The following is a 25776-nucleotide window of genomic DNA, read 5'->3' as shown; positions in this document are numbered from 1 at the left end:
TGCACCCCCCGAGCATGAGCAGCAGGTCATGGAGGGGATTCTTCCCCTCTGCTGTGCTCTGGCGAGACCTCCCCCTGCGGTCCTGATCCAGCTCTAGGGCAACAGCACAAGAGGAATGTGACGCTGTTGGAGCGAGTCCAGAGGCGGCCATGGAGATGTTGCAAAGGCTTGGAGCAACCTGGTCTAGTGGAAGGTGTCCCTGCCCGTGGCGAGGGGTTGGAACTGTATGAGCTGTAAGGTCCCTTTCAACCCAATCCTGTCTGTGATTCTATGGACATAAAAGCCTATTTTCAGTTGATAACCTGGACATTTTACAAATATTAGTACTGAGATGTATCTGTTCCAAAGGGTATTTATTTAGCAGAACAGGTCACAGGAAGGTGGCTGTATTCAGGCTGTGAGGGTGCACTCAGGTGCCTCCCATCTGAGGCTGTTGGCATAATGAGACCCTCTCATTAGTGGGTATTGGGCAAAGCTGAGTGTGGTTTATGTTCAGGAACAGACTTGCATGTGTTCTTCCTCAGAGCAGACAAAGGATACTCGTGCTGTTGAATTTGTGCTTTTATGGGCCATGGTTGTGGTAAGTCCTCAGGCAGTACTTGGGGGTTGGGGTGGGCATTTTGCTGTTTTTAAACCTTTAGCAGTTATGCTTTTAAGCTCATTTTCATATAGATCTTGTTGGAGGTGTTGTTATCATTCTGTGTTTCAAGGAGAAGAACAATGTTTTCTCTTGTTTGTTTTAGATTTTTGCTTGAAATCTTTAAGAGATACAGGGCAGAAGGAATTAGTCTTCTAGTCTTTTCAGAAGAAATCATTGCTTGTTGCAATTCATTTTCCAGTTAAAGTGGCATTAGTTGAAAAACATAGTTGTGTTTCAGAGTAGGCTGAGTAAAAGACACAGTTCTAGACTGTTTCGGGGGGTTGCTGATTTGCTATAGGGGTCTTGTAGAAAACTAATGTTTGTGCTTATATACAACATACTGCATAGCTCTGGCTGGGGTAGTGGGCATTCCACTTGGAATGCCGGGCCAAACTCTACAGGGGTTCAGCTGCACCAAACCAGCTGAAGTTGAGTCCGGTTGAGCTTTGTTTCCTAAATAATGTGCTTAGTAATGTGAGCATTCAAATGATGCCAAATGAGCTTTGAAGATAGCATCTCACAGGTAACAAATAGTAACTCATGTTGCTGTAGTGATTGTGGTTAGTCCAGAGAATCGAGGTGGGCAAGTGCTGGGGTTAAATACCTTTGCATCTAGCGTTTCTGTTTATGTGGTTTTCATTTATGGGCTCCAATTTTGCACCTTTGAATTAAACCTCTTCTTTCAGCTTAAAAATGCTTCGGAGTTGAAGGAGCAAGAAATAAAATGTCATTATGAATGCAAACTATGTTGTGCTCTCTGGTGCTGTTGAATTAGATGAATTGAGTGATTATGGGGTGTACAGTGCTGCCAGAGACTATCTGCTCCCAGCAGGCCTTTCACTGGTGGGTCTGGACTAGTTTTCCAGTCATTGCAAAATCCTGTTTTGGAAAAAGGCCATGAAGTGACCTGGTTTAAGCAGGTGTAGTAAGGCATGACCTCGGAGAAGGTGGTTTTCCTCTGTGAAAACCTCTAATATCAGAAGAAATGAATGCAGCCAGCTTCACAGTGTCTGGTTTTTGTCAGGGATGGGGCTGGAGCAAATCATTGGGGTCTCTGTAAATTGGGATGCCTTAAATTGTGTAATGGCAATGATCATATTCTGTAAGTGCAGTGTTGTCTTTCTCCTTACGGCTTACATATGTGTTTACATGAATTTACATCACTACATCACAGATCTGCAGTAAGGCCCTTGGGAATTCATTGCCTTTATGAGTCGCCAGCCCAGAGTTCTTTGTGTGCAGAGCAGTAATCTCTGGAATTACAAGAATAAATGGCCTCTGAGTTAGGTTTGGCTTTCTAGCATTGTTGCAATCATTCCTATTTCAGTAAGTGTTGACACTGCAGTGAGAACAGCAGTTACCTGCAAGTATAAGTAGAAGAAGATTAATTTTTGTGTTTTCCTGCCTCTTCTAGTGGAGATACACATGGACCAGTAGTGTCATGATGTCTGCGTTGCCAGCAGAAAAGGTAATAAGAACAATTTTCACTCTATAATTTGGCTACTGGTTTTGTTACACAATGTGAACCCTGCTTTTGAGTTTATGATGGTAAAGGCATTCCCCGCCTCATCGGCATACAGGTCTTCACTGTAGCCCTCCAGTCTCGACATCACAAGCTCTCTCAAACAGTTCTTTGTCTCTTGCATCATATTATGTGATTAGAAAGGTAATATGGAGAATTCCTAGTCGTTATTTTGAGAGGGGATGAGTATCCTACGTGAGGTCTGCAGAACTGATTTACAGGGGAAGGAATGTGCTGTGTGTATAGTTGGAACATACGTACTACTTACAGTGTATGTAGTAGTGTACATACATATCTAAGTGTAGTATATCTACATACATATTACACAGGTATTACATGTGTCTCTTCTGCTACTGCCAAAATCAGCTTTGTATTTGAGCATAAGGGAATATTCAGACCTACCACACATAAGAACTTCAGCTCTTATACAGTTATGGTAGAAGTTAGGTATTGTTTGTTACCATCTTGACTCACCCCAAGTTAAATTGCTCATAACTCTGACTTGTTCTAAGTATGTGTCTTAGGAAGTGTAATATAAATCCCACAGTGTAACTAGTATGCAGTCTTGCAATGGGACCAAAGACAGCCAAAATTAGTACAGACAGAGGAACTAGTACAATTAGTACAGACAGAGGAACTAGTACATATTGTTTTACATGCTGCATTGCACAGCAGTTCTTGCCATCCTTAAATACTCCCTTTCTGCTTTGCTGCAGAGTAGCCCCTTGCCTTAAGCCAGCTCTCCCTTTCCATTTCACTGGCCTCTTGGCTGGAATGCAGGAATTGTCTAGTAACAGAGTAGGTGAAAGGGGAAAGGTGTTTGAGTTTTTGGAAGGTGGGAGGGGGAGATGGTGAGAGCTAGTTTAAACTAGAGAAAGCTGTGCAAAGAAGCAAAAGGAGGTAAATGAAAGCTGTGAAGTGCAGTGTAATCAGTGGGGACATCTGACCTGTCTGGTCTGGCTGAGGCTGGAGCAAGAAAGCACAGTTTTGTGTTGAAGAAAGATTTCTCAGTTTATGAGCTAGTAAATTAACTCTTGGTGTGCTTGCAGCAGAGTTGTAGGCAGAAAAGCAGCAGCCTGCTTGAAGGTATATTAACTTATGGTTCAAGTCTGCTTCTCTCCCTTGCTTATCTGTGAGTTATTGCTGCTTACTTGAGTGAGGGAGAACAATGCTTATTCCTGTTGAGGCTGCAGAGCTGACTAAAGGAATTCACAAGTAAGAGTGAAAGAATTGCATTTTCTGTTTGGTTTAGGATTTGGAAGTGTTTCTCATGGTTATGCTTCCTACGTGTTTTCTCATGCCTCAAATGATAAGAATGGCATGCATGTAATAGTAAGAAACCTATGCAAGGTTGAAGGCTCCTTCTGATAAAGACCATGCAAGGCTAAATGGAAGAGATGTACATACACCAGGAAAGTAAATTAGTTTCCTTCCTAGCTATAATATAAGGAGCTTGCCAGCTCAGTTTGTCCAATTCTGAGTTATATTGTGCATATTCTGCCTGGATTTGGAATGTAACTAGATGTCTATAACATTTTTGATTTGGGAGCCACTAGAACACGAAGATGCCGTGCCATGGTGAATGTCTTTAACCTGCTCACAAATGGGGTACAAAACAGATTAAATGGAGTAAATGCTGCAGCATGAAGTGTAAGAATTGATGTGTGATACTGCCACTTGAAAAACCCTTGTGAGATTGGAGTGAAGATGTCTCTGTGTATATGAGTTGTTTCAGTTTGCAACTGGATTGTATCATTGTCTTTGCACTTTTCCTTGTGTACAGACTCAATGTTTGGTGAGTACAGTGGTGCTTCCTGACTTTATTGGGTTAAATGAGGCCTGTGTTTGAGGACAGTTCCACATTCACTTGCATCAGATACCATAGCCTCATGCCTTAGTTAAGATGTTAACAGAGGATCATTACACTGAACTGGGAGGTCCTGCCTAATGTTTCCCACATGTGCCATTATGCAATGACCTGTCTTGTCCTGTGCAGTCCAAACTTAATAGTTCTAACAAACACTATGCATGCCAGTGAGAAAGTGCAGGATTCATTCTTTCCACACCTGTTTGTCCATTTTACCTTCATGGTTTTGAGATCTTTTTTAATACTGAAAAGATTCTCAGATGTAGAAACAGTGAGTCTGTCTTGAGGCGTTCATGGGCTTTGCCCTTCTCAGCAATGATGTTAATCTTCCCATTTCTTACCTTTTCAGTTGCTTTGCAAATCTCTGATTTGGACTTGGGCATTAATACAATACAGCAGATTGCAAAGTACATCTTGTCCTCTCAAAGAAAACGTTGGTGTGACGGAGGCAGCCAAACTGCTGTTAGGATGTGTGCTACTCTTAGCTTCTGAAGAGGACTCTGAGCTAAAGAAACGTTTGAAATGGAGAGGAGCATTTGTTGGCATCTCTTGTTATAAGCAGAACTGACCCTACAGGTATGAGAGCAGACTGTATCATAATCATTTGCTGGTTTTGAGGTTTTTGCTCCAGACCATCAGCTGCTTTGCTTATACATGCTGGAAATTCCTCCCCACTCTCCTCTGCACAGAGGGGACATGAAGATGTATGTTTGCTACTTTTTCAGATATTACTATGACAGATTTCTTTCAGGAGCGTATGTTGGTGCTAAAATGGATGAATTGCATCCATCTTTTAAGTTTTCCTCTCAAAACTTCTTTGTTTCCTCTCAATTTCTTTCTTTGACTGTTCTTCGAGCCAAGGGCATCCATGTATCAAAGTTCTCTCTGATACTGGGGAGGGTGCATTTGTCAGACAAACACTGAATGGTTTGTGATATGGAAAAGAATGTTCCTAGGAGAACACTGAAGAAGCTGAATTAGTTTCTGTCACTTGGCCTTGAAATCCTGGGAAATTCTTCTCCTGTAGCTCTGTGGTTTGTCAGTTTCTTGAAGTGTTGATTCTGAGGTTCTGTATATTCAGTTTCATGAGTGTGTTTTTGTTTTGCTTTAGCAGCAAAGTGATCAGTTGACTGTGAGTATCAAAGGGAGGCCAGAAACAACCGTGGTCCAGCTGGCAGTGGTAGTACTCTGCTATCCCTCCAGAGTCATGTGTTTATGAGGTGATAACTATCATAGAGTACAACAAGAGACATTTTTGCTTGTAAGAATTTGTTGTAGATTGGGTCTTGCACCAGCAGGAGAAAACAGACTCTTCACTCTTTATGTGGTTTTGCAGAGCAGCCGGTGCATTTCTCAGTGCTTTTAGAGCTTTGTATACTCTGTAAGTGAGCAACCTGTCCAGTTTTCTTTGCCACGATTTTCTTTCTCTTTAGAAAATGTATTTTGGTTTTGAAGTAAACCAGGTTCTATATTCTGCTATATTCTTCCCTGGTTCTGTGCAGTGACTGCCTCCACATTGTGCAACAACCACTCTTCCTGTCTATATTTGAACATGTCATTTCGGCTAAGGACTGCAGATCTATAGCTGGTGGAAAGTGGGCTATGTTGCTCGCCCATATAGCTTCTCCTCATATTTTTCCTATCTTTTAAGCAGAAGACAAAACAAATCAACCCTGACTATGACAAATGACAAGGTGGTGAAATGATTCAGCTTGGCACCTCACATACTTCTTGGTGCATTAGCAGTGATAAGCAGCACGTATAGCTGCAATTTGGACTCGCCCATTGTTTACATCCTTATTTTTTGTCCCTCTTCCTTATTCCTTAGTAATCATGTCTGTATGTGAAAGTGCTGATAGCCAATATAGTTGATATTCCGTGTAATACCCAACTAGGTATTAAGGAGAGGAGCTTTGAGGAAGAGAATCATAAAATGCAAAGTAGCTGCTGTCATATAAGGGAACTGCACTGCACTTTTGGGAACAGGCAGGCTTTAAGCTGGAAAACACTCTTCTTTCCCCTCCCTCAGTTCTTCCATTGGTTTCTTTCTCATTTGTAATCCCTCTTGCTGTTTCTTGCAACAGGAGTTCTCTTTCTGCCCCTGTTTCTTCTCTATGGCTCAGCTAGATTTGTATTTAAATGTGAAATATCAACACATTATTATTTGCCTTTGTCTAAACAAGATGTGGTACCTACTGGTTCTTGTTCAAATGACCATATTAAAGATGTGGTTTCAAATAGAACTTTAACTATGTATATCTAATGCATACTAAGGTCTATTTTGCCATAAAGATTGGAAAGTGAATATTGAATATGGTGTCTCAAAGTGTTCCAATCAACCAGTTGTGTCTTGGTATTCCAGATGTGTTTATCGATACTGAACAGGTATTTGAAATATTAGTCTGTTCATGGGGACAAAAAAGGAGGTGTTCACCTTTCTCCTCTTTGCCCTGGCACAGGTCAGGTCCTTTCCTGTTTCACTCCATTTCTCTTAGTCTTTATGAGAAAATAAAAAGGAGAACTGTTTTCTGGAAAAAGTTTTATTATCAAATTATTCCTACACAGCATTTTTACCCTTGGTAAGGCAATACAGGTCTATGGATGCAGTTGCTTGGAATTCAGTTCCACTGAAACAAGAAAATCGTCAAACGCCACCTTTAGTGCAAATTAATGCCTTGGATTACATGGATTTTCTGTCTTTTTTCCCTTTACATGTGTTTTCCTCTCAGTGTTCTCCAAGTTTGAATGAGGCAAAATTGTGCTTGTCACAAAAATAGGTAGCTTTTCAATTTCGAGACAAGTGTCAGCTTTACAGTACGGTGGGAGGTGATTTATCAACCTCTGAAGTCCTTATTTCTTCATTATATTCATGAAATTCCTTCACCCCATGGCGGGGCGAACCCATGCTTGATATTGCACAGATAGGACATTCAAGCAGCAGAGGCTTTGTCAGGAGGGGGAGAAGCTCTCCACAAGGAGGAAGAAGACCAGTGATGAGGACTGGTTTAATAATACATGTTCTTGTCCCACCAGCCTGCAATAGGAGAGAGGAGATGGGGAAATTAGGTATTTTCCTTGGAAAGGAAAATTGGGAACAAATAGTCTGTTTTTAAGCAATTTACCTGTCAGCAGCAGCGAAAGTGGGTGTATGAGTGTAAGGGTAGGAAAGGACACCTTATATTGAAATACTAAGCAAGGAATATCTACTTACTTCCTGGGTACCTTCTGATAAAGAGCTTGCGGACCTCATCATAGACCCATATCAAGATGGCAAATGGTACAGCCACAAACCAGTACTGGAACCTGGCAGAGGGAGAAGAATGAATGAACTGAATTAATCTATTCCAGACACTGTTGAGAAGGAAATATTGCCTGATGGTGTTATGGCCTCTGAAGATGGCAGAAAAAAGGGACATTTCTTACAGTGATCTATTTAAAATAAAAGTTACTTGGCTAAAATAAAGTAAAACGGTATCTAAATCTCACCAGAATATTGGGCATCCTGGAAAAATATCAATGTTCTACATAAGTAGGTTTCTGAATCCTTGGTAGTAAATCTAGCAGAAAAATAGTGCTTTTTTTTTTTTTTTTTTTATGGATCTATGCAAATAATGCCCTTTTTGGCCAAGAAATTGTCCACCCTGTTCTTCATAATGAATCACACTGGTTTGGGTTGGAAGGGACTTTAAAGCTCATCTAGTTCCATGTGTAGGGACATACTTCTACTAGAGAAGGTTGCTCCAAGCCCTGTCCCACCTGATAACTTTATTATTGAATATTTATTATTGAATATGTTAAATATTTCTCCTTGAATCATGCTCCATGGGCATCCTGTTCCCATGTGTCAGGTTCTGGCAGGATGTCAAGCCCATATGTGTTTGTCCCTGGAGGGTAAGGGAAGTACACTGACATTGATGCTCACCTCAGTGGTGTGAAGTTCAGGGCTGTAACGTGTCCCAGACCATAGGTAAGAATCAAAGCAATTCCTATCTGGGAAAATATACCCACCCAGACGACTTTGTTCCTGCAAGAGAACCAGAGAGGAAGGGTTACATGCCTCTGTCCATGCTTATAACCCTGATGCAAAGGCTGTGCCACATCCAGCTTTGTGGCCAGGCTCTGGAGCCAGCTGGAATGATCCACATCAGATGATGAGCACAACACAAGTGGTAGACTCTATGGCACTGTCTTACACTGCATATCCCATTTCTTTCCTGGTAGCATTCCTGACCTACCTAGATTAAAGGTTTAGACATGCAACTTGTGTTAGTGGTGTCTTCTCGCTGCACTGTGAATGTGCACGTGGTGGCTCATGTATAAATGCAAGAAGGAAACATACAGAGGTGTAGGCTCTGTACCTGCAGATAAAGGAAAACAATTCTTTTTCCTGTCAGAAATACTTCAAGTGCCAGTTGTTATGTGTGGTTTCTGTCCCATTCAGTGCTTTTAACTCCCTGGCTTCCATGGGATTGAGGGTGCAGAGGGCAGCCAGCACTATCTTAGGGGGTTTGTCCAGCTGGTGTCCGCTCAGAGGCTCAAGTTAGCATGGAGAAGTCCAAATGTGCTGTCTATTGACAACTACACGAAGAAGTTAATTTGGAGAGGAAATTCCCTCTTTTTGTAGTAAACATTTTGATGAATGGAGAGTTAGTTTTAAGCTGATGCATTTTCAGAGTAACCAGTGTCTTTTTCCTTAAAGAAAGCCTCTATCATGAAGGAGAAAAGGGGGAGGTGTATAAAAGGCTTGTCTGAGATTTGCAATTGCTTGAAGGCAGATCTTGTCTTTGAAGACAAAGACTGGATGTGAGTGGACTAAATCACTGCTTTAGTGTAGAAGTGTAGCGTAGGTGCCTTCCACAATTAGTAGTGGGTTAACTTACCCTCTTGTGTGTCAGATAGAATACCTGCAAAACTTACCTGAAAAGACCCTGCTGGAAAATGGAATTTCTTCGTGTTTTCCTGATGATCAAGTCAGCAACTTGCTGAATGGTGATGCTGACAAAAAAGGCAGTGTAGCCAGTCCACTGCAGGTACGTCCTCTGGTATTTAGTCTGCAAAACAAAAGGAAATCAAACAATGTTCTATCAGACACCCGTATCTTGTGCAGTTGACTGCAAACCATGATAGTGGGATTTCAGTTACTAAGATGTGAATGCAGAGTTATTCCTGATTTAGATACACAATGATCAGACTTTGGCCAGTTGTCCTAGCCTGATGATGAATCATAAGGCTGAAGCACGAGCTTGGTATAAAGAGGTATTTATATTGATTTATTAATGGCTCCTGTGTCTTGTGAGTCCTGCAGAATGAGTGAGGGGGAGTAAGAGGCTGCAAAGTATTTCACGATGGTGCTGTTCAGAATCAGGGTTGAGAGATTATGATGGGACTAAACATAAAGCCCAGAGAAGAAGGTGCATCTCTGAGGGCTTTGAATCAGAAGGTGGCAGATTGTGAAAGAATGGATGAAAGAATAGAGTGTGATGAAAGAGCTGGGTGGCAGGAAGCTCTGAAGAGTCTATCTTGAAGGGCCATTAGATGAAAACTAATTCTTGTTGCATTTAAATCTCTCTCTCTTTCTCCAATCCTTTATTTTTGAGGACAGAGGCAGTGCCAGGGCTGTTTCAGTGCTGCTTTACCCATTCCTGTCCATATGAATCTTCAAAGTCATTGATGGCATTGTTCTCCCAGTTGACTCTCACACCAAGCAGCGTGGAAGGGAGGAAACCTTGTTCAGCATACACAGTAAAATAGGTTACAAAGGCTCCCACTGATTGCATGATACCTGCAAAAGCAAAGAGGGAGAAATGAGGAAGAAGCCAAATTTAGGAGCACTGGGGAATGTGCTGGATATCAGTGTTGATCTGTCTCATATGGCATGAAACTTGCCATGCATCTAAAGGTAGTTTTAGAGCTGTTGGTGCTCTAAGGTTCCCGATCTCTAGATAAAAACCTGTTATATTGTTGAATAATGAGCAACTGGAACGAGTTAGTCAGTGTGCCTGGGGACGGGGTTGAGTTTCAGTCCCCCTTTCCTAACAAATGAGTCAGTTTAACTTGCTTTGCTGATACAAGAAGTATCAGAGAACAGGCCAACGCACCGATCTGCAGATAGGAGTATACAGCGAGCTGCTCATTCACCAGCCTGTCTTTCCTTTTGTTACGAGGTCTCCTGTTCATGATGTCGCTCTCAGCTTTTTCGTAGGCTAATGCAACAGAGGGGATCTGCAACAGAAATAAACCATCAGAATCTTGGTGCCAACATTCTGCTGCTCAGATGCTTATCAGAAAGGTTTCTGTTCTCGAGTGGTTCTGTCGCTGTACCCTGCCTTGTCAGTACACACACAGCAAATGAAAGGATCCGTGTAGCATCCCCTTGGCATGTGTAAAGGATCTGAGGGAAGTCTGAAGCTGTTTCATAGGTCTGATGATCACAGGACAATACAAAGGGCTAGAGGAACCTGAAAACATTAAAGGGTCTTTCAGCTCCCTTGGGCTGGGCTCTGATGAAATGTCTGGTATTCATCCCCTGCAGTAACTGCAGCAATCTGTATGATTTCCTGCTTGAAACACACTGTATTTTGCACGCTAAGTTTGCTTGTCAGCATGGATCAGAAGTCTTTTCTTTCTGCTCTCCCTCCACAGGTTTTCCTTTGTCTGTACCTGACTGCTTTTAATCTAGCCCTCTACTCTTTCATTAGCATGTTACTCAGCTGCAGGGTAAGGCAACTAAATCTTCCTGTGTTCTACATGTCCCTTTGCACCCAGCCCCTTGCACATGGCATGAGATTTCAGCAGAAAATAACTGAAAAACACTCCAACTTACAATGTCCGTGCCCAGGTCAATGAATAGGATGGTGATAGTCCCAATGGGCAGTGGAATGCTGGTAATAATGTAGATGAGAAAGGGACAGAGCTCAGCAATATTCTTAGTCAGGGTGTAGGCAATTGTTTTCTTTAGGTTGTCAAAGATGAGGCGGCCTGGAGGAAAAGGAAACACTTCTGTAAACTCTAATTGTCATCAGTGTTTTCCAGAGGAGAAGGTCGGGTTTTAACGAAATGAAGTGAAAACATTTACTGCTTCTGTCTACTTTCTTCATATGTTTTGAGTCTGTTCTTTTAAATAGTAACCTACTTTCCCATAGAGCCTTCTGAAAACTTAAATGAAAACTTAAAAATCTCTTTCAATCACAAAGACTGAAGAAAAAGTCTCTTTCTGCAATGCACTGTAGCTTTAATGGACACCACAAGCTCTTTATGGGGAGAGAAGAGTGGAATATGTGTTACTGTTGTAGGTGGAGCATGGTGAAGGTGATGTGTGAGCAAGTAATGGAGTGAAAATGTAGAGAAAGCAAGTTGTGTCTTTGTGAGGCTCAGAACTGCATAGGAGCAAGATGGAAGCGCTGTTGTCTGGAGCGGTAGCAGACCGATGCTATGTGTGAGAGGGGAGGGATGATTCCCTTATTGTCTGATTGCCATGTGGCTAAATGGATTTAATTCCCAGTTTTCCCACATATCAAAATCCCATTTTCAAATCCAGAAAGAAAACTGGGGGGGGGGTGAGCGCAGGAGGGAAGGATCAGGAGGCCCCTCCCGTGCTGTGTTGCTGTCAGCAGCTTTCAGCTGAGAAAGGGGATAGCAACGTTATTTTTACCTTCCTCCACTCCCGTGACAATAGAAGCAAAGTTATCATCCAGCAGGACCATATCAGCTGCATTTTTAGCTGCGTCAGAGCCAGCAATGCCCATAGCAATTCCAATATCTGCTTTTTTAAGAGCAGGGGAGTCATTGACTCCATCTCCAGTCACAGCAACGACTGCTCCCTGGAACACAGAAAAGGATCAATCCAGATGTGGGGTTTTTGAGGAGATGGTGCTGTCTTCCGCTAACGACAGTCACATTCCTTGCCTTTACATCTCTGGAAGAACCATTCAGGAAATTTGGGGATATGATTTCCTACATCCTAGAGAGTAGACTTCTAATTAGATGCACATAAAACACAATCTGATCATTGCTTTCTATGGAATATAAGGGGGCTGAAAAATTTAGACAGCTGTTTATATGTGTATGTACTTACACATACATGTAGAAACATATATGTTTATATGTCTATTTATACACACATATAAATAGTTGTCTACCTGAGCAGGCCCAGGCTCATCTTTGGCATCTGTGGGGAATCAGGTGACACAACATGTTCTGTCCTTGTCTCTTTTCCTTGTGAAGTGCTTATAGAATCAGGCAGTTTTCATCATAGTTATAAGTCACGTAACTGTTCAGCTAGTGCCCATTCTCATCCCAACAACTTCTGGGCATTGCCAGTCAATGCTAGAATTGTACCAGTAATCCAAAAGATGGAAAAAAACTGATTATTCAACTCAGCTTCTTGATTATCTTCCAATACAGATAACAAAATTGATGCCAAAGTTCCTGGCTTGATAGCAATACAGAATATTCTGAGTGAGGAAAAAAGCCTGACAAACTGATTAATACAAATACTGAATGCCCTGTCCCTGGGGGGATTTAGCACAGTGTCACTACCTATAAATATTGCCGTGTACAGAAGAGCTTATAAGCTCTAAGCACTAAACATAGCGTGTAGACTGGCTGGCTTGAGTTGAGGGGAGAGGATGTTCCTTTTCATCAGTTAAAGAGCCAAATGTACTAGTGTTGGTGTCTAAGCAGTGCAGAGCACATTTACCTCCTGTTTGCCACAGGCCATTCAAAAAGGATGAAATGTAAAGATTTTATCCTTATTTTGCATGTTTTCCTGAAGGCAGGTCAGGCTTAAACCCAAATTGCTGATAATGCTGACTGGAAAGCTTAGCATAAAATAATGTCTTGTGCCTCATCTCTTCCTCTGCAGAGTTCAGGCACAGCAGTCATGTGGCTTCCAACTCACAGCATCTACTTGGAGATGGCATATCTGAGGGGAGAATCTTCTGGTGACAATTTGAATCTCTTTCAGAGCTCTACACATGTCATTTCTTTCCCTTCTGCCTCTTGCGTTGGCTGAGCTCCATGCTCCTGTACGTAACATTGCCAATGGGACAAACTCTCTTTAAATCCTGCTTCCTGTGGCTTGTTTTATGGTCTTTGAAAGGAACATAGATAAGGCTTGGTCCTACATAAATCATGCTGTGACATTTTGAGGGATTCATACCTTAGAATCATGGAATTGTTCAAGCTGGAAAAGGACCTTTAAGATCGAACCCAGCACTCCCAAGTCCAGCACTAAACCATTTTACTTCTAAACATTCCTGTGGGCAGGATGTGCATAGGTCTAAATGGCCACAAGAGATAAGATGAGAGGATGTGGTAACATGTTGCTTTTATCTGGGTTTAAAGAATTCCTGAGGGAAGGCTCCTTCCCAAAAAGTCTTTGCCCAGGAGCCTTTATGTGCAGTGCAGCAGCTTCCCAGATTTATATGCAAAAGGCAGACCCTGGGTACAGCTCCAAGCCAGTTGAACTTGGGAAAAGCTCATTTTATCAGTAGGAGTTTGGAGTCTGTAACAGGAATTCGAGTAGCTTGGACTCTGTCCAGGCAGCGTTTGTGGCATTCTGTTAGATAATGCTCTTGCAGAGTGAAAAGAGTATAAACAGAGCTTAGAGAGCACTGGAAACTGGCTTCCACCCTTTCACTTCGGGTATGATATCTGCCTCATTAATACCTTATAGACATATCTGTGTCTACCCTTGCACACCTCTTACCTGCCTTTGGCAGCCTTCAACTATAATCAGTTTCTGTTGGGGTGATGTCCGAGCAAAGACTATCTCTGAATGGTTACATAGGATTTCATCCAGCTGCTGCGAGCTCATGTCCTTCAGCTCCATCCCATTAACTACCGCTGCTGTAGCCTCTCTGTAAGAGCCAGGGGAAAGCTGGGTAAATTCTCAAACCAAAGAGCTGAGATAAAAATAGTGCACTCATAGAATGGATGCAGGTAGTAAGGAGAGCACAAATTGAGTTAATTTCAGAAGCATTAGTTGTTAATCAGCAGGTGCTGAATGAAAGCCGCTGTCGAAATCCAGAGTGGATTACAGTTACCTGGATACGGAGGGAAGTCATTGAAGCTTCCTGAGCAGACAGAACAGCAGGAAAAGCATTTTAAAGAGGGCTCTCAGTGGGAGGGTGGACAGTGGAGGAGGACATCTTTTCTGTGAAGAGCTTTTATCTTTTCTGATGTTATTTTTGTCACATTTAATGGCTGAAAGAAGAACTGGAACCGATGGTCCCTGGGTTGTGTGATTCTGCACTTCGCTTTTCATGTGTGTGTTTTGTCAAATGGGCAGTGACAGCAAAGTCCAGCATGATTTGCAAAGTATAATTTGCTGGGTTTTCTCAGAGGAGAGAGCCACTGGCCTAGACACATAGTTATTTAGGTAGGGGTGACATGCTGGGTGGATATATAAAGAAATAGAAAAGCATTTTGGCTTTCAGAAGCTGACCCCCTGGGTATCCCCTGTAGTCTGTCTGCTCTTACCGCCTGTTGACTTGCTCAACGGGAATGTTGAGGCGCTTGGCAATATCTTCCACGGTCTCGCTGGTGGCCGAGATGATGCCCACGCTCTTGGCAATGGCCTTGGCTGTGATGGGGTGGTCACCAGTAACCATGATAACCTGGGGAAGGGACAAGCGAATGTGTGTGCAGTGGTTGGAGCGAGATAAGGGGAAATAGCTCAGTGCTTGTAGACCAGGAAGCAGTTTAGAATCTAAACATGGAAATGTGTGCTATGTACATAGCAGTATCAGATTATGGCAAGTAATTACTTAGCTCTATATTGACACCTGGTCTTTATCTCTTATTGGTGGTATTTTATTAGGGCTGTAAAGGAAGAACTTGTGACAGGCAGCAGGGTTAGAATAATGCAGAATAAAGAGGCCTTTATATTAAGAAGGATTTATATTAGGTATATTCAAAGGTGAGAGTTCATTAGAATATTGCATCATAAAACAGATCCCTGTGACTGAGGTGTCCTGACAGATAAAACACAGGGGTTTTTTTTTTCTTGGTTTTGTGGAAGAAAAGTTGCCTTCAGACTATAGAAAATGTCACCAGGGTTGGGACTCATCTGAGATGGGTAATTCCAAATACCATTTTTCCTTTCTTTAGCTCGATTGCCTCTCTGCCTAGAGCTGAAAGTTCACTTGTGGGTCCTCTGGGAGTGAAGGAGGAGAATTACTGCCTCAGGTTCTACTTGAACAGTTTGAGATTAGTGATACTTTGCATAAGAACTTCTGCAAAGTTCTTATCAGGTGTAGCCCTGTGTCCTAATGCCTTCTCAAGAATTGTTTGTGTAACCTTACTCTGTTTACAATGAGTAAGCCTAGCTGGCATGGGTTCTGTATTCTAGAAGCGGATCTGATGAGATGGTATCTGAGCTTTTCCCAATTTGGATTTCCAGTTTGTGGGTTCCATGCACTTCCTATCATCCAATTCCCACTTAAATTGTTTTGTCTCTCATGGCCTTTAAGTTACAATTGTAGAATGGTATTAACAAGTATTTAGGTTTTTGGTAGTTGTTGCTAGAAAGGCACTCAATGACAACGTGGTGGAAGATCTTAAAAGCTATGTTATCATGAATCTTTCTGTGGAATCACTCTTTCTCATTGTAAAATCCCTACCTTGATCCCAGCACTGCGGCATTTTGAGACAGCATCTGGCACTGTGGAACGAGGTGGGTCAATCATAGATAAGAGCCCAACAAAGCACAGGTTGGAGGTTGGGAAGTTCATGGAATCTGTGTCAAACAGGTAGGTGTCTGGAAACTCGTTTTCAGGCAGGTACAAGTGGCAGAAACCTGAAAAGAGACTTAGGTTGATGTGATATACAGGAAGCAGTGGGAGAAACGGGATACTTGCTATATAGCTTCAGGCTTTGCTCTTGTCCATAGAACTCCAGTGCCTTTAACCAATAGATTTTTATGGAGGATTTTTTTGACCTGCCATTGTAACCTTCACATCCAAGTTCATACAGAGTCAGTGTTCCATGTGGCACTGGAACACTTTGCATTACTCCTTTGTGTATTACTCGCATGGGTATTTTGGCTGTTCAGTGTGGCAGATCAACATCAGTCTAGAGCAGTAAGGGCATCCCTGCCACAGAGATCTTGGAGCACATCAGTGTGTTTTTAACATTCTGCTTAGGAGGCTGTATGCTTTCCTTTCTCCTTTCTAGTGCAGGAAGAATCAATTCCAAACACACTGGATTGCACCAAGACTTCAACCCTCACTTTACACTGCAGTTCTCTGATGGTCTCTCTAGTTGGACTCACCCAGCACTCTCTCTCCCATGCCCCCCAGCTCCATGTATGCTGTTTGGAAAGCTTCTGCCTTTTCACTGTCCAGTGGTTCTTCTTTGCCATTGATCATGATGGTGCTACATCTCTCCAAAATCCTCTCGGGGGCACCTTTCATCACCAGCAGGAAGCGTTTGTCGTTGGGATCGTCCGTCTCATGGATGGAAAGCTGTGTGCCACAGATAGGAAATGATTTGAAAGAGCATATGTGATCCTCATTTGTTTCTAGTTTTGGTCACTTTGCATTGAAGTAATGTTTCTTCTTTTCCGTAAGGATATCATACACTACATCAAATGGAATGAGTTTTAGTTATTATAGCTTAAATTTTCTCTGTCATTGAATTACCCCCTTAAGACTCCCAGATCACAAATAGTTGCATTAGACCCAGTGACATAATAAGTTGGAAACAATCTGGCATAATCTTCAAAAATGAAACATACCTGGAATTTGTTGGTAGAGTTGAAAGGAATTTCAGCCACTTTCTTCTTCTGTGCTCTAATGTTCATGACATCACCCAAAATGACTTCAGCAAATTTCAGCAGAGCTGTTTCAGAGGCATCTCCTACCACAACTCTCTGTATGCGCAACAGAAGAAACAAGTTATAGCACACACTTCCATCAGGAGAGTTTGCATGATTCTGTAACAGGTTCTATGCTTAAGCAGCACTGCTACATTCAAGTCCCTCTGGAGAAGCATTGCAGTAGAAATGTGGGACGTCTTTGCTAGAGCAAAGAGGTGAAATCAGTGTTTGATACTGTGAAAGCAGATTTGTGATCACTTTCAGGTTTATGTGGTGGCCCTGTAATGCAGTTGTAGTGTAGCAGCAGGCATGTATGGGTGAGCTGACTGATGCAAAGAATCAGATGACTTTTAATAGTATAGTAATTACTAGTGTGGAAATTCTTGCTACATTGCCTTTTTCCAACCTACAGTTGCTTTTGGCTGTGTGTTTTTTCCTTCCCATCTTAAACTTCTTGTGAGTGTATAGCAGTGATACTACTATAAATAGTAACTTCGAAGATTCGTGTGATAAAATGGATGTGATCACTAAAGCCAAACAGAACACCTTGATGCATGGTTGTTTCAGAAGAGGAGAAAAGCTGAGGTGCAGTAGGCAGTACCTTCATTATGGGGAGATTCTCCTGTCCTGGTCTGAATTCTGCCCGGTTGCAGAGAGTTACAATCTTTGATAATGCTGTCCATGATGGAGAACTCTGATCAAAAGGCTGGGCTAAGAGGAAGCAAAATACACATTGTGTCCTTTAGCGTATCACATGATGGAAGTAGAAGCTTAAGTTTGAAACAACAGGATTGAATTTTTTGCAGAAGAAAACTCTTCTTTTGAGAGGTTCTGTTACGGAAAACCAATTTGATGCAGACCTTTGCATCCCTCAGTTAGCACTTCTGGGTTAGATGACAGTTCTCTGTTTATTTCCCTTTTTACTGTCAGCAAAAGGATTTGGATTAGAACCTCCTCCAGACTTACTTTCTGTGAGTCAAATTCAAATATTAATTCAGTTTTTCGCTTCTCAACATGGCTAAGAAGTGACTTTGCTGTTGCACACTAAACTTAAGCATGGAAGAAAGGCATGTCTGATCTCGCTATCAAAAGCCATTCCCATTGACACCAGTTTGACAGCAGGTAGGTATGAAACATCACAGCTTTGATCCAAGTAGTTGCCCCTTCCTCCATCCCCCATTGCCATATTTACTTGTTTGATCTTCACTAGTGTCAGCTGAGTAGATCTGATTATCAAACCAGAGGTGAGCAACCGTCATCCTGTTTTGTGTGAGGGTCCCTGTCTTGTCAGAACAGATGATGGAGGTAGAGCCAAGCGTTTCTACAGCTTCCAAGTTCTTCACCAAGCAATTCTTCTTTGCCATCCGCTTGGCTGTCAGAGACAGACTCACCTGGTAGAAGTAAAGAGGTTCAGCTCACTGTTTGTTAGGTACAGTTACAGAGTGATGCACTGAGGGTACATACTTGTGCTGGAGGGGTTGTACTGCTTTTGGGGTGTTTTATTCCTTAGGAAGAGAGCATTTAAAAGAATTATCTTTTGTAACAGCAACATTAAGATCAGAGGTTTGGCTGTAACCAGCACAAGTACATTTGCTGCTGAGAAGAACCTGCTGATAGAAATGTCATATCAGTCAAGAGGCTGTTTTAGACGGAAGAACCTGTGATGGGGGGGGATGCTCCTAATCAACAATTTAATGAATCCTGAAATGATTCTCTTCTCAGCCAGCGATTTTAGTGATGCCCTATATGTGTTAAGTGGAATTTTCATATGACTTTTAGGGTACAATATACTCATTTCCAAATAGGAACAGGTTGTGGGGAAATGAGTCACATCATTCTTCTGGTTAGCACTTGAGGGAGAACAGTACTTGAAGTACCTTGTTTCAAACTGGATGGTTTTGCTGTAGCCTTTATGATTAATGGCTCAGTTGTGCCAGAATTCCCAAATGAAATGTTTATCCTACCAGTTTCATGGAAAAACCACCCCTGATTCAAGTGCAGCTCAGCCAAGTCACTTAACACATAGTCTGCTCTTCACTGGTTAGTGTTGTACTGTAATGACTTAGGAGTGATGAATGGTGGTGGTGACTTAAGGTTATTACAGAGGCAACCAGTGAATTCAAATATAGACTTACTGTTACTGTGGCTAGAAGTCCCTCTGGCACGTTTGCCACAATGATGCCAATTAGAAAGATGATGGAGTCCAGAATCTTGTATCGCATAGAAACAGATATAATGAAGAAGAGAACACCAATGGAAACGGCCACTCCTGCCACCAGGTAGACGAAATGTTCTATCTCAATAGCAATGGGTGTTTTCTCATTTCCTACTCCTGAGGTGAGAGAGGCAATCCTCCCAATGATAGTCCGATCCCCTGTGTTGATTACAATGCCCGTAGCAGTGCCTGAAGAGATAAAGAGATAAAATACTGTCATAAAATACTAAAGAAATAAGAGACACTCAGCTTCAGGAGAGACTGCTCCTGCCTTCTGTACCCAGTCCTGATTGACAAAGACCCTTCTCAGCCTTAATGTGACTGAGACTTCACCCCATAATTACATTCTTCCCCTTAGAAATCTTTCAGCTCTGTTGGTGAGGAGAAGGAAAAACATTAAGGATTTTCATTAATTTGAGTGGTTTTTAATTGCATTGCAGTAGGACTGTAGTGTTATCCTGGGCACTGTACAGTCTTGTAGCAGATAGTCTGTCAGGTGTGGCACACATACCTTTTAGCACCCCTTTATGTGTGCAGAGCCCTCACACAGGAGCATCCACAAGTACTCGGAAGCATCTGCAACTTGACATTCATAAACACAGTGATGGAAAGGCTGAAAGGAAATCGCTAATAGGCCCTTCTCTCTGTACCAACCTTCCACACAGGTGGTGGAGTAGAAGGCAATGTTCCTGGTCTCCAGGGGGTTCTCATGGGTGAAGTCACAGGAGCGAGACTGTGGTTCTGATTCCCCTGTGAGTGAAGAATTGTCCACCTTTAATGAAACGGAGACATGCCCAAGTTAGTCATATGCAGTTATGTCTAGCCCAGAAGGCAAGGTGGTGGCACATTTAATAACGGGTGACAGGGCCATCCTCTCTTGGTGCCTTTTCTCTGAGAGAGTTGCTGAAAGATTCTGTTTCTGGGGGAATTCAGTTCTGTCAGTGATGTGCATCTGTCATTGGGATTTTCAGTAGCAGCCCGAAAGAACACATGGTTTGAAGGTCTGCCTCCAGGTTTGTGGAAACTCTTAATACTCTATTGGTATTTCTGCCTCTGCCCTGGCAAAGAGCATTGCTAGAACATGGTATGGACCTAATGGCTTCTTTTGGTGTTCAGGGAGTGGAGGTGATAGTCCTAGATGAGCTGAGCATCACAGTATGGCTGCTTCAGTCTATGGTTTAGTTAGATTATGTCTCATTAATAACTCATACTGGGTGCTTGGACATTCTTCAGATGTAACACCCCAATGCTCTTCAAAGTACCTTACAACCCTGAGCAAAAATCAGACGAATGTCTGCTGGGATCTTATCTCCACCTTTGATTTCCACAACATCTCCAACCACCAGCTGGTCTGCTGGCAGTTCCTTCTTTTCTCCATCTCTGATGACCAGAGCTTGCTGAAAGACAGAAGTGTGACAAAAATCAGCATTGTGCCATCCTCTAAACCCTCCTACCAAGAGGTAATGTTCAGGTGAGGCTTAGTGTGCTTTTGTCATTTTGAGGTGCGTTATTAGAATGAACAAATGAAATGCATCAGTTGTTCTCACCTGTGGAATCATTTTACTGAAGCTGGCCATGATGTTTGTGCTTTTAGCTTCTTGATAGTAAGCAAAGATGCCAGTGAGGATGACAACCAGCGCCAGGACTACTCCAAGGTAGAGCTGATCAGTAAAAGACACAGTCTGGTTAGTTTGAGACAAATACTCAGCATTTCTTCTGCTAGAATACATTATAGATTTCTCTTGTTTCAGGAGACTTAAAATGAGGTATTGTCAGGTTAAAAGACAGCTGACGAAAAGACAATTCAAGGTTAATGATCAAATAAAGCTTTTTGAGTATGAAAAGTGTTTTTAATTGCAAGTTTCCCATCTCTCTCTAAACTATACCTGACACAAACCTGGACAAATTGTATTCCTAGCAAAGTGACTCATAAATGAATCGGAGCCAAAGACTCTGGAGTCCTTTGTGGACTTTAGTATTGCTTTTATAAGTACTCAAGTATTACGTGGTTACAAAACCTTTGGAAAGGTACTCTTAGGCAGAAGTGGTGTGTCAGGTATTTGAGCATTTATCAGAAATGTTCAGTACTGGAGGGAGAGTCCTGAAAGAATAAAAGGCCTCCTTGTAGTTTCTGAATAACCATGAAGTAGTATTTAAATTACTTAGATTGTCACAGGTTCCAATACTCTGCAGTTATTCAACTACTTACGTTGTCAAAGGGTGATTCAGCTCCCTGGGCAAGCTGAATGCCAAACGAAATCCAGGAGAAGACAACTCCTATCCATAAGAGGATGGAAAACCCTCCTATCATCTGCTTGAGGAACTTCACAATTTCAGGGGTGGCTTTGGGAGGAGTGAGTAAGTTGGGACCATCCCGCACCAAAATCTCCGCTGCTTTTGCACTGGAGAGACCCTACAAAAGCAAATGATATGTTTAAAATGAAGTCACGATAAAACAGATTCTGTTTTATCCTTAAATGTTGTTTGTCATTTCACAGATCAGCTGTAGCAACCTGCATCTTTGATTTCCAACCCTTCTGATCTCAGAGTGGCTACTATTAGCAATCTACTACAAAGAAACAGTTTTTTCTTTACTGGAGCATTGGATGTGGGGCTGTGTTCATTAGGAGTTTTCATTCTGTCAGTTATCTGTCAAGTACACCTGAACTAAGGGATTGGAAAGCTGAGGAAAAAGAGACATTGGTTCTTTTGCTGCTGTTTCTACATTTCCACCAAGAAGTTTGTAGTTTGTGGGTTTCTTGAAACTCCTGTCTGTACTCTGGCCACATTACTTTGGTATTTGAATGTTAGGTGTCAAAGGGACTTGGGTGTATATCTTCTCAAACCTAGTGTTTCCTTCAAGATAAAATAATTTCCAGTGCATTCTTGCTATGAATTGTTACAGACACCACCAGTGAAAACCCAATTGTAGTGGAATCAAAATACTGGATAAAAACTATAAAAAAGCATAGGTTCTGGTGGGAACTTTGAGGTCACATTTTGTGCAAGGATTTTGATTTCTGATCAGTAGTTCAGACTTCTTCAGGCTTGAGAGAAACTCCAGTTTAAATCCAGTTCAGTGCTGCATGTTGGCTGGTTTAGGCTTTATTGGGAGCATGAATGCTTGCATGCCCACGTACACCTGTGTATGGGTCTGTTGGTTTGAATGCTTTCCTACTGCTGCTAGAAAGCTTTGGGTAACCCAGAGGCAAACTGATTTAGGCAGTTTCTTAGTGATGCCCTATGCACTTACTTCGCTGATGCTGGTACCATACTTTCTCTCCAGTTCTGAAGTGCTGAGCCTGTGGTCATCCTGGATTCCAAAAGAAAGAGAAAATGATAGTGAGCAGAATGTTGACATTTTTATTTCAGGATCTGGTGAATGCTCAAACTGCCTGGATCTGGAACCATGGATGCAGTTGCCAGTGTGACATCCCACTGCCATGAACAGACAACACACAACTTGCATATTGATAAGCAAAGTATCTTCCACCGGAAGGTGGAATTTTCTTTGCTTCAGAAAGCATTTTGTAAATAGCTCCCTCCTCCAGCAAATCCGTCACAAGAGCAGAGCAGTGTTTTCATGTTAATACTGCTTGTTACAAATATCTGTCCTTCTTTTAGATAAATGGATCCTCTTTACAGGCTACAGGACTCAAGCATTCGCTACCACAGGCGATATGTTCATAGAAGAAAGAGTGTGGTGTCAGGATATGCACAACAGCAGTCTTTGCACTTGATTGACAAGGCAGAGTATGTGAAATGACTCTAACCACAGCTAAAAAGGGTGTGGGAGGGGAAAATCTCAAAGTCCTCCTTTCCCTGCAAGTGACACTTCTGTGGTATCATTGACCTAATTATATCTTGTGCCAAACTGAGATTTAGAAGCCAAGAAGTGAGCGATCTCACAATTGTTTTCACAGAATGATTCATTGGTACTTGGATGAGTCAATTAACTTGTCTGTGCTTTGGTTTCTCTTTAGAAACATGGGAGTAATGTTACATCCCTGGTGGCAAAGATACATTGAGAATTATTCAGCTAGCACTGGGTAACATGATGGGTAAACTGATGGTCCATTTTGGGGGTTCTTTGCCTTTGAAATAGCATCTAGCTCATAAGTAGCCTCCCCTTTGAGTTGCTCTCAGAGCAATTCAGAAAAGAGGTCAGTGTAATTACCTTCATTTTTCAGATTGGGAAACTGAAACGTTTCAGGTCAGTAACAAGCCAGAAGTAAAACACAAGTTTCTTGAGCTTAATATGCTGTCCTTGAAGTACAGTGCAGTTAGTTTGGGTGGAAAAAACCCTGTGCTTAAAGCTGAGGTGTGCTTTTAGATCCACTAGAAATCTCTGGAACAAAGCATCTCTGCTTCCTGGCTCACTGTGCAAGTTGCAGTTCCCAGGAAATACTGATTACAGTTACTCCATTTGCGGAATAACTCCTCTTTGAGGAGATAATGTTCTGTACCGTTGGTGGCTTAACTAAGCCAGAATTCTCATTTCATTAGAGGTATTAATCCTGCACAGCTTTCTTCTGGCACGCTTCAGGAGCATGAGGAAGCAAATCCTTCCCTGTGTTAGGATTTTGAGTTAAAATGATCATGCATCAGCACTTCCCTTCACCAGACTTCATTCAGACAGTGGGTAGAGGCTGTATGTCCTGCCAGCTGTAATAGGAGCTTAGCAACACTCACCAGTTCCAGTTCTTTCTTAAGCTCTTCTGTCTTCTTTTGTTTCTTGTTGCCTTTTAAGTCCTTGTACTTCTCCTCTTCACCAAACTCTGTTTTTTCTACATCTTTGGTCCCATAGATCTCAAGTGAGTAAATATCAGACTTCTTCTGTAAAAGAAATAAGGTTTTGGTGCTGTTGTGAGCATCTGTTGGGACTCGAAGCAGTGAAAAATCCCACAAACAAGTCAAACTCTGACAAATCTACCTTATTAGACAAGGTACACATTGCTATTGTCTCTTACTCCTGGCAAATTAGGGTGTTAGTTCCTTTCTTAGCCGGAGGTTTCTTCAGCGTGTGTTACAGTAATCATGGGCAGGTCTTCAGCAGATGTACATTGCAGTGATTCCTTTAGGGATGTGCAACACTTGTAGTACTTTCTGGTCTGACACAAAGTACAGGAATACTGCCCAGGATCTCAAAACCATTAAGTCATTTATGAGCTCCAAGAAGAGATCGGTGTAAGAGCAAAAGATTTTGAAAAGGAAAGGGGAGGGAAAAACGCTCATTGGGAGCTTGCCTGTGAGAAAGTTTTGCTTCAATTGATAAGTTGGGGATTGAGCTGTTTCCTAACTTTAATACTGTAGTTCGAAGGGCAAACTTCCTGTGTTGATAATTTAACCAGCTTCTCTAATCATAATGTTCCAGATCCTAATTATCTTGTAAACTACATGCCATGCCTTGGAAGAACTATTGGTTGACCCCGTTTCAGAGGCTTCCTTATGGATTAAGCGTCAGAGCTTCATGAGAGTCATATTGGATGTTATCTGATGGTGTGATCTGCTAGTGGGACAGCAGAGCTCCTAGGCTGCTGTCTGTGTGACGAGTACATACATACTCTGCAGGGCATTTATCAGTGTTTGCACTCCTATAGAGGTGATATCTCAGATGGATTGAGAGTAGATGCAGACTAAACCAGAGAGCTCAAGTAATGGAAGCAACAAGAAAAAAACAAGAGGACTGGGACATGTTAATACTATTCTGAACTCGAAAGTGGCGTCTTATCCTCAGATGCCCTTTAATGAGAGGAATGTTGAAGTCTTGACATTGTTACCATGAAGAAGGGAAAAGCTAAGAGCTGGTGAGTAGTTTGGGGAGTTAAAGCTCTGAAATGCTTTTCCTTAAAGCATTTGAATTTGCTTGGTGATACATATCCCAAATAAAGGACATGTCTGTTGCAAGAAATTCTATTTTTTCCTCACTGAAGATTCACAGTCTGGTTTATCTATTGAGATTTCTCCTTCACCTTCCTCCTTCTCCTCCTCCTCTCTTTAACAATCCTAGCCAAAAATCTGTTCAGCTTTTCAAATCCCCTTGGGGGGATGAGGAGAGGAAGAAAACAGCTCTCTATTGTGAGAACTCAGCAGATAGAGGAGAATTACAAAGAAAACTAATGAAGTTGGTAAAATCTATTAATCATTTCTATGCAGGATCTATGTTTAACCTTTAAACAGCAAGTTTTCATAAAATCTCAGATTCTGGCATTGCAAAAGGGACAGTGTTCGTGAAGCTGTTGATTGTGAAACTAGCCATTCCTAGAATTCTTCCCCATCCACTCTGATCTCTTTACTTTTTAGGATCAGAGGTGCATATCCCTCTACAGGGAACATTTTAGTCATTAAACAGTTCCATTTTTCACTTAGCTCATATTTATAATATAGATAAGTATATTAAAACTTAATTCTTGTTCTTTAGAAGAAACACACATGCAGTAGCAGCAGTTCTGTGAACAGTGTACTCACCTTTACCATGTTGGAGAGTTTATTCCTTCCCTGATGGAGTGAAACAGGCAAGCTAAAGTCTCTGGATGAAAAGCAAAAGCCCAACTGGAGAATGAAGTGGCTCAGGGCAGTTCTGGCTGTTGGAGTGCACAAGCTCACAGAGGTTGCAGCTGCCTCTCCACTGCCCAGTAGATGTTAGCTGCAGTCCTGCTTGCACGTCAGCATCCTTCGGGCAGGACGGGTTCGGTGTCCAAAGCCTCTGGAG

The 25776-nt window shown here is 42.0% G+C and overlaps 1 protein-coding gene and 1 long non-coding RNA gene across 4 annotated transcripts; one reads left to right on the top strand and one right to left on the bottom strand.

Moving 5' to 3' along the window:
• LOC115616275 lies at window positions 1–8158 on the top strand. Its single transcript, XR_003994258.1, has 3 exons — window positions 1–157; window positions 232–233; window positions 8146–8158. It is a non-coding gene; the product is annotated as an uncharacterized LOC115616275 (long non-coding RNA).
• ATP12A (ATPase H+/K+ transporting non-gastric alpha2 subunit) lies at window positions 6554–25776 on the bottom strand. 3 transcript variants are annotated; one of them, XM_030505313.1, is made up of 23 exons: window positions 25533–25776; window positions 23757–23900; window positions 22318–22377; window positions 21274–21477; window positions 20612–20725; window positions 20327–20461; window positions 19719–19836; window positions 18985–19253; window positions 18042–18240; window positions 17451–17560; window positions 16769–16903; window positions 16304–16496; window positions 15654–15829; window positions 14512–14648; window positions 13739–13889; window positions 11681–11849; window positions 10853–11007; window positions 10128–10251; window positions 9666–9811; window positions 8947–9080; window positions 7952–8053; window positions 7241–7332; window positions 6554–7063 (listed from the first exon to the last, which is right to left on the bottom strand). In XM_030505313.1, exons 1-23 carry the CDS (start codon window positions 25539–25541, stop codon window positions 7035–7037), a joined length of 3105 nt encoding a protein of 1034 aa, XP_030361173.1. In that variant the 5' UTR covers window positions 25542–25776; the 3' UTR covers window positions 6554–7034. The 3 variants fall into 3 exon arrangements, with proteins under 3 accessions (XP_030361173.1, XP_030361174.1, XP_030361175.1); XM_030505314.1 differs by having other exon boundaries at window positions 23757–23897; window positions 25533–25766; XM_030505315.1 differs by lacking the exons at window positions 22318–22377; window positions 23757–23900 and having other exon boundaries at window positions 25533–25766.

The sequence above is a fragment of the Strigops habroptila genome, chromosome 17, assembly GCF_004027225.2.
Source record: "Strigops habroptila isolate Jane chromosome 17, bStrHab1.2.pri, whole genome shotgun sequence".
Taxonomy (NCBI): Eukaryota; Metazoa; Chordata; class Aves; order Psittaciformes; family Psittacidae; genus Strigops; species Strigops habroptila.
This window is presented reverse-complemented; position numbering and strand designations above follow the sequence as displayed.